Source organism: Oryctolagus cuniculus, chromosome 21 (assembly GCF_051225735.1).
Source record: "Oryctolagus cuniculus isolate XC-2025 breed Fujian yellow rabbit chromosome 21, ASM5122573v1, whole genome shotgun sequence".
Classification (NCBI taxonomy): domain Eukaryota; kingdom Metazoa; phylum Chordata; class Mammalia; order Lagomorpha; family Leporidae; genus Oryctolagus; species Oryctolagus cuniculus.
Window position 1 is genome coordinate 28,013,886 of NC_142887.1, and position 8,615 is coordinate 28,022,500.

Consider the following 8,615-nt stretch of genomic DNA (forward strand, 5'->3'; position numbering starts at 1 on the left):
TTTGTGATCTGCAGCTAAGGCCGGGAGGTCTTAGACATGACAGCAGAAAGAATAACCCACAAAAGAAAAATTCACGAAATTCAAAATGGTTGCTACCTCTGTAATGAAAATTACAACACACTGCTGAAGGAAATTAGTGAGAGAACAATATGGAAAGACAGCCCATGTTCGTGGGTTGGAAGATGCAAGATGGTAAAGCGTCCATCACACAAGGGGATCTGCAGAGTCGATGCAGTTCCTGTTGAAATCTCAGTGCCATTAGTCACAGGAGAAAACAGAATCCCAAAAATTGTGTATGGGGCCGCCATGGCCAAAGCGGTCCTGAGCCAAAACAACAAGGCCGGATACATTCTAATCCCCCCTCTGAAACACACTGTCCCCTGGCCACTGTGGCTGCCCTGTGGGCCTGTGCTCTGCGCGAATTCTTGGCCACTTGGCCCCTCTGCAGCATGTTTTCCTTAAAGATTTATTTATTTATTAGAAAGACAGAGTTACAGAGAGGCAGAGAGAGAGAGAGAGGTCTTCCATCTGCTGGTTCACTGCTCAAATGGCCGCAATGGCTGCAGCTGGGCTGATCCAAAGTCTGGGTCTCCCGTGTGGGTGCAGGGGCCCCAGGACATGGACCATCTTCTGCTGCTTTCCCAGGCCATAGCAGAGAGCTGTATCGGAAGTGGAGCAGCTGGGACTCGAACCAGTGCCCATATGGGATGCCGGCACTGCAGGCGGCGGCTTTACCCACAGCACTGGCCTGGCTCTGGCGCATTTTGTATCCTTCACCTCTACCTACCAACCTCACCCAGTGTCAGACCCTCCCACTGAGGGCCTGGGCTAGGGAGACCCAGGCCTAGGCTTCTGTTGGGTTCCCCTGCACCCTGTTCCTGTCCGGAGGGCATGGTATGTGGTGCCCCCAGGGCTGGGGGACAGACCAGACCCCACCGTGTGTCTGCCCTAGCCCCACTGTGAACGGGCCACTCAACAGTCAGGGAAATGAGAGAGAAAAAATAATAACACAAAATGATAGTAACTGAAACAGCTTGGCACTGGCACAGACAGACACACAGACCAACGCAACAGAACTGAGAACACAGAATAACGCTTTGCATGTGTAGCCCACTGATCTGCGATAAAGGGAACAAGAACATACACTGGAGAATGAAATCGCTTCAATAAATGGGTATCCCTATGCAGAAGAAACTAGCCCCTTTTCGATGATCACATACAAAAACCAACTCAAAATGGAGTAAAGACTTCCAGGGAAGACAGTGTGGACGCTGTGAACTACCATAGATCCAGCTATCCTCCTACTGGGTAGATTCGCAAAGGAACTGAACGCAGCAGGTGGGAGAGGCGTCCACACCTGCAGGTTTATTGTGGCACGACTCACAAGGCCCAAGCTACGGAGTCCGCCTTGGCGCCCCGCAAGAGATCCGTGGATAAAGCGGTGCAGCCCAGATACATGCGGGAGAGTCAGCCAAACACGGTCAGCCAAACACGAATGCTGTTCTGCCCTTCGCCGCAGCGTGGATGCAAATGGAGGACCTCCTGTGAGGCTAGATAAGTCAGGCCCAGGAAGGCAGACAGCACCTGTGGGGGCTGCGAGGGCCTGGGACCAAGGAGGGGCGGAGAGGGGATGGCTGAGGGCACAGGGGTGCAGTGTGACAGCAGGAATAACTGCTCGTGCTCCATGGCACAGTAGGACAACTCTGGTGACAGCAATTAATAGAACAATTCAAAATAGCTGTCTCCAGCGTAAAGAAATACGCCAGCTACCCTGATCTGATTTCACACGGCACACAGGCACTGAACCGTCACACCGTCCCTGGAAGTACACACAATTATCTTGTGCCAATTTTTTTTTTTTTTTTTGACCCGCAAAAGATAGTTTTAAGAGAATGAAAAAAAAAATATCCAGCTTTGGACTGGGTGAACACACGTGCAAAACTGCAGATCTGACAAAAGACTTATTTCTAGGATAGATGCAGTTTCTCAAAATTCAACAGTGGGAAAAGAAGCCACTGGATAGACCGGAACAGGTGCTTCCTCAAAGGGGAGAGATGGAAGGAAATTAGGCACACAGAGGCGGTCAACATCATGAACCACGAGCAAAGTGAGATCCACACACCCACTGGAATGGCTCACGTGAAGAACGCTGGTGGGACCAAGTCCTGGCAAAGACAGAGAAACCACACGTCGAACGGCCGCTCCAGAAGTCTGGCTGGCTCCTGGAAACATCAGACGTCCATTCGCCTGTGACTCCGCTTCCCACTGAGGAATACCCCTTAGGGGAGGGAGAACCTGCCTCCACCCAAAAACCTATATACACACAGATGTCTACAGCAACTTCGTTCGCGCTTGGTAAGAAACCGGAAGCAACTGAAGTCCATCCTTGCAGTGCTTAGCGTGAAACAAACTGCTGCATCCGTCCAGTGAAGCAGTCAGCTCTCAGCCACGGAAAGCAATGGCCTGAGTGTCAAGGCCACCTCCTGGTCCTGCTGGTGTGATTCTGTGACCTCCCGGAAAAGGCGACTGGAAATGCAGAGAGCAGATGCCTATCGGGATAGAGTTTGACCAGGAAGGGAAAATAGGAGGGGGCTTGGGGGACGATGTCCTGGGTCCCGACAGCGGTGCACACAGGGATCCATAGGACCCACAGAACTGTACATCCCACAGAGTTAACTTGATGCCATTAAAATTAGTATTTAAGAAAAAAATGGAATGGAAGAAAAGTATACTGAACAAAAGCCTTTGAAGACATGTTCCCATCTGGGTTGTTGCCAGAAACGCTGGTTGCGGGGGCTCTGCTCTGGTGTTCCATGGGCCTGTGTAGAAAGAGAGAATCTTCTAGAACAGGGATGTGTCTCCTTTCCTCTGGCTCCCAGAGAGGGCAGCCCTGGCACTTTGGGAAATCAGGGATGCAGGGAGGTTTGGAGCGAGAGAAAGGGCATTTGGCCTCCACTGGGCCCTGTGTCCAGTGGAGCGATTGTGCTTTTGTTTGCCTGAAAACCTCTGGAGTAGAACCGCTGGTCTTGAGCCAGGGCCTCGGGCATGGAGGGGCTCTGGACAGTGCTGGACGCCAGGGCACACGTCCCCGCCTCGGGGATTCCTGGGAGCTGGCTCTGCCAGGGACTCTAAGCAGGCCTTTGGGGCTGTGGGGTGTGGAGGGGGGCTGGGGCTCTGGGTCACACAGTGGGGGCTCTGAGAAGGCTCCTAAGTCGAGGCTTCCTCTGAGGGCAGGCCCAAAAGGACTGAAACCATTTTTTTTCCCACCTAGGAGACTTGTTTTTTTGGGGGGAGAAGCACTTTGTAAACAATGAGGCCCCCACCTGCACAGACCACAGGCAGGAAATGCCCTTAGGAGGGTTCTACTGACCTGGGACCAGCCAAGCTGCAGGCGAAAAAAATAAAAAAGCAGAGCACCCATGCTGGGATCCGCCATTGATGCTAAGTGAGCACGCACCACGTGTGCCGGGCGCAGTGCCATGGGAACCGCCAGGTCTCCCGACTCTGAGGAACGGGCACGGGCTGTCACCGCGTGGATGCTGACGTGTGACGGGGCCGGGTTCCCAGGTCTCCCGGGCCGAGGGCTGGAGGCAGGCCCGCCCTCCTCGAGAGCCCGGGACCAAGGGGCACCGAGGGCTCCCCGGCACCTTTCCCACGCACAGAAGCACTCAAAAGGAATCTTGGGCGTTTTTGGTTGAAATTTTATTCAGTGGGACGCTTTCTCTGAAAACTACCTTATGCGTAAGTGTGATCTAGAAAACCAGAGTGAGGCCATGGCAGCGGGATGGAAGGCAGGGGCCAGGGGCTCCCCCGGCCAAGGCTCCCGAGCACCCCCAAAGCTCGCTTCTCCGGCAGGTTGGCAGGCGCAGCCGGTGCCGCGACGCTTAAGGCTCTGGCTGTGCGTTGGCAACAAACCAGGTGAGACTGTGGCAGACTCGGTCCGGCCGGTCGCCCTGCGGGAGGGCCGCCACCTGCCCTGGGCACTGGGTCTCTCTGTCCAGGGTACCGGCTGCCTCCTGCCACCCTTCACTGCTTCCTAAGGGTGAGCTGCCTCTCTGGACTCGGGGTTACAAGGTTAAAAGCTACAGTCCTCGCTTCTTGTTCCTCTTCTTGGTCGCACGGAAAGGCGCCCACGGAAGGTAGAGTTCGGCCTTGGCCTGGCCGGCCGCCGCGGGGCTCACAGCGGGATCATGAAGCGCACCTCCTTCTCGTAGATGTCGGGGATCGGGCCCACCGGGGAGCTGAGCATGCGCACGCTGTTCTTCCCGAACAGCTGGAACTCGTAGTGGACCAGCTGCTCCCAGAAGCCCACGTTGGGCCGGATGATGGGCCGGCAGGCCTTGGTCCAGGTGTGGGCGTCCAGCAAGGACATGGCGTGGTACTTCATGAGGTAGGCGAGGCACAGGGCGGCCGAGCGGCTCACGCCCGCGGCGCAGTGCAGCAGCGTGCGGCCCTGCTTCAGCTCCACGCCGTGGATGTGGTCGGCGATGGGGTCGAAGAAGCTGTAGAGCAGCGAGCTGGGGGCGTCGGCCACGGGCACGTGCATGTACTCGATGTGCTCGTAGACCGTGTTGGTGACCTCCACGGACACGTTGACGACCGAGGTGATCTGGTTGCTGGCCAGCAGCAGCTTGTTGTTGGCGGCCGAGCCGTTGCTGAGGTACAGGCTCCGGGTGATCTGCGAGAGGCCGCTGACCGACGGCTGCCGGAACTGGACCGGGAAGGCACACGAGGCTGCGCTCATCAAGGCGGGGGCTCAGAAGGCGCTGAGGCGGGAGGCCTGCATCTGGCTGCTTGGGAAACTGCGGGGCCGGAGTGGGCACTGAGCAAGCGGGGAGGCCGGCGGCCCGGCCCGCGGGGTCCCGGGGAGGGGTCTGCGCGTCCCCTAGGCGGCCTTCTGAGCATCACAGCTCAATCGCCCCAGGTGGGGGGAACTCAGGAGAAATACAGACACCCAGGCCTCCCCAAAACCCACGGGCTCCGCATTTGCAGCACTCTCCGCAGGTGGTCCAATGGGCACTGCCCTTCAGCACAAAGCCCCCCGCCCCCCATCCCTACTGGAACGGGCCTGAGTCTCCTCCCTTCAAAACTCTCTCTTGCCTTCCAGTCCCTCTAAGCGGAAACCACTTTGCATGGGCTCCCGTCCAGGGTCCTCTGACTTCCTGCCCCATGTCACAGACCCTGACCCAGGACGTGGGGCCTGAGACCCCCGTCCTGGGAGTGGCTGGAGAGGGCCGTGTAAGAGCAGGGCGGGTGGCAGCCTCTCACTTCCGGAAGCCGGCCATGTGGACCTGATGTCAAACAACACGGTCCTCCATGCTTGCTCACATTTCTGCGCCTGGGGAAGGGAGTGGCCGCAAGCCTCCGGGCAGGCCACAGCAACCCCAGGATCAAGGGCAGAGAGGCAGCGGGGCCTCAGCACCCCGCCATCTGCCGCCATGCACCCCCATCTGGGCCGTCCCTTGCCCACGCAGGCCAGCAAAGCCGCAAAAACCGCGCGTTCGCTTTTAGGTGGCTTTTAGATCACAGCTCTCGGGGCCAGCAAGGCCTTGGGCAGAAATGAAAAGTTCCAGGCTGGGGGCCAGGGGTGGCGTGCAGAAAGGGCCCGGGCGTCTCAAGATGTTTGGCCCAAGGGGCAGGGAGTTAGGAAAAAAAAAAAAAAAAGCAACTTGCGAGCAGCTCGGCTTCACCCGTTTGTAAGTCTGGGAAGTCGCAGGCGCCCGTCGGCCGTGGTTCGAGGCCCGAAGGCCCGAAGCGACCCGAAGCTGGCCCAGGTGGGTGTACCTCGGGGGCAGGTGGGTGGGCGTCCTCGCCAGCTCAGCGTCAGGACCCCACGGACCGTCTTACCTCTCGGCCGCAGGAGGGCTGGCGGGTTCGTTGGGGAAGCGGCCGCGGCGCCGAGTCTCGGGCGAGGGTCTCTGGGGGGAGGCCGCGGAGCAGTCACGGTCCCGGAGCCACAGTCCCCGCCGGTACAGCGCCCCGGTTTCCATAGCGATGGTCCCACGTTATGCTGGGCCTTTGGCGAAATCCCGGCCTCGGTCCCACGGCTCACCAGGGTTACCCGCCCCGCGACCGCGCCGGGGCGGCTGCAGTCCCGGTGGCGAGGCCGCGTCGAATCAGCTCACCGCAGCCCACTCCATCCCGCCCAGTCGGTCTCCACGGCAACGCGCCGAGTCGCACCACGGCGGCCGCCGAGGGACAATCTTGCCGCGTCGGCGGCTTCCGGGGGCGGGGCTCCGCGCTCGGGCCCCGCCCCTTCGCGCGCGTCGCCCTGGGTAACGCGCGGCGCTCGGCTCGCGGCGCGGGCCCGGGTGGAGGGAGGCGGGTCTCTCTCACACCGGGTCCGCCTGCGCTCTCGGACCATGAGTTCCAGCTTGACTCCCATTGCCGAGTTGCCCTCCGTCGCGAGAGACCCCGCGACACAGCCGGTTAGGGTCACATGGGACCTGGCCCCGTCCGAGGACTGTGAGGCCGCCGCGCAGGCGACCCCCGGCCCCAGCACCCCCCGGGGCCCCGAGTTGCGACGCGACAGGTTCGGCAGCCGCGCGGAGCTGGTGCTCGGGGTCCACCCGCAGCTGTACTTCCTGCCGCCGCGGGCCCCGCAGCCTCTGGTGCTCGTCAGGTGCGGCCCTGGGCCGGGCGCGGCTCTCAGACCCCCGCGTGCCTCACGGCGCGGTCGTTTCTTAGACCCCGAGGGAGGGCGCCGCTACTGCCCAGCTCCCCCGTCTCCACACCCCCTCAAGCCCCCTTCCCTGCCCCCCGACCAGAGAGCGATTCTTGGAGAACAATGACACTCATTGTGGGACTAGCGCCACTACGCATGCGCAGTCCATCCTTGGGCGCGTCCTGGGGAGAACAGAGGGGAAGAGGGTGACGTCAGGGGGTTTGAAACCTTGACCTTGGGCCGTGTTAGCCCTAGGCTGGACAGACAGATGCTGGGCCAACGGCCCTTCCACAGTTCTTTCTGTAAAAGGTGGTGAGGGTTGACGCAACCAACTCTGGATTCTGACAATTTATGTTCCTTTGGCTGACTTCACCTTTCTTCTGAACTGGCCCTGACCCTTCAGTCCCCTTGGATTTGACCTCGTGTGGCACGGGCAGCCTCTGGGATGGGCCCTCAACCCCTTAAGAGCCGCGTTTTTCGTTCTTGGCATCCAAGAAACACCCCCCCCCCCCAGTAGCCCCTCTGAATGGAGACAGCTAATGAGCTACTCCTGTGAAAACTGACCGAACCATGCTGGGTACCCCCGCTAGGGCACTGTCCCACCAGGCGCTGGCCCTGCCCTGGGTCCAGCCGTGGTCTCCTCTAACCTGTATCATCTCCCCCTGCCCCTCCCAACAGCGTCACAAATTCCAGCGAGGCAGCCGTGAAACGTTTCTTACCCAAGAACCACTTGTCCCGAGTGATCATCCGTGACAACCTGAGTGCCCAGCGCATCTGTGAGATGGAGGTAAAGCAGCCGCACGCTTTACCGATGTTCTGCCCACATTCATCGCGCTTTCCCCGTGTCCTGGAGCTGGGAAGATCCCAGATCCCACAGATGATGGGGACCCATGCAAGCACCCTAGGCAGGCCCCGTTTTGTAGAGGGGACCTATTAGTACCCGAGGTTGCTGACTTGGCCTGGGGTGTCGCCCTTATTCCAGGGAGAAAGACTCCATGTCTCTTAGGTCCTGTAGTATCTCCCCACCCCCAACAAAGCACAGTATCTCTCTGTTTGGGGAATCCCTGAATAGGTTGTTACTCTCTGCTGTACAGGGTCTTGGGTCTTACAGCTTGGATTGGCATCAGCACTGTCTGCTCAGGTGGTTTTTCCTTTCTGGGTTATCCCCACTTTCCAAACGAGATGAGAGCAAAGGCGCGTCTGCCTCTCTGTGCTTCTGGACAAGTAGGATTGGAGCTGCTTCTTTAAGCCCAAGTGCTCTCGCTCCAGTGGGGCCCATAGACCCTGATGGCGGGCTCCATGACTGAGTCACGAGGGCCTGCGTGGGGCAGGTGCGGCAGGTGAGCAGGATGCCCGCAGGAATGGACTCGCGCCTGCACACAGGGAAGCAGCCTGGCATTGATCCTCCTCCTCCTCCTCCCCTTACGTTTTTTGTTAATTTATTAGAAAGAGAGAGAGACAGAGACAGAGAGAGATCTTCCATCTGTTGATTCACTCCCTGAATGGTTGCAACGGCCAGGGCTGGGCCAGGCCAAAGCCAGGAGCTTCATCTGTGTCTTGGATGGCATGGGTGGCAGGGTCCCAAGCACTTGAGCCATTTTTCTTTGCTTTTTTTTTTTTTTTTTTTTTAAGATTTATTTATTTGAAAGTCAGAGTTACAGAGAGAGGGAGAGACAGAGATCTTTCATCTGCTGGTTCACTCCCCAAATGGCTGCAATGGCTGGAGCTGGGCAGGTACAAAGCTAGGAGCCAAGGCCTTTATCTAGGTCTCCTACATGGGTGCAGGGGCCCAAGCACTTGGGGCATCTTCTGCCACTTTCCCAGGCACGTTAGCAAGGAGCTGGATTGGAAGTGGAGCCGAGACTCAAAACTGGTGACTTGGGCCATCTTCCATTGCTTTCCCAGGCTCACTGGATTGGAAGTAGAGAAGCTGAGAGACAAACCCATGCCC

At 58.6% G+C, this 8,615-nt stretch overlaps 2 protein-coding genes across 2 annotated transcripts in view; one reads left to right on the forward strand and one right to left on the reverse strand.

Moving 5' to 3' along the window:
• Positions 1–3,687: 3,687 nt before the first annotated feature.
• DUSP18 (dual specificity phosphatase 18) lies at positions 3,688–6,118 on the reverse strand. The gene is made up of 2 exons (XM_051826521.3): positions 5,848–6,118; positions 3,688–4,802 (listed from the first exon to the last, which is right to left on the reverse strand). The coding sequence occupies exon 2, from the start codon at positions 4,742–4,744 to the stop codon at positions 4,178–4,180; it is 567 nt and encodes a 188-aa protein (XP_051682481.2). The 5' UTR covers positions 4,745–4,802; positions 5,848–6,118; the 3' UTR covers positions 3,688–4,177.
• A 146-nt stretch (positions 6,119–6,264) lies between these two features.
• The window catches only part of C21H5orf52 (chromosome 21 C5orf52 homolog), an 11,601-nt gene continuing 9,250 nt past the window's right edge, over positions 6,265–8,615 (forward strand). Inside the window, exons 1-2 of the mRNA XM_002719709.6 lie at positions 6,265–6,622; positions 7,343–7,451. Coding sequence (XP_002719755.3) covers positions 6,363–6,622; positions 7,343–7,451 — 369 coding nt within the window. The 5' untranslated portion in view covers positions 6,265–6,362. The remainder of the gene's footprint in view (positions 6,623–7,342; positions 7,452–8,615) is intronic.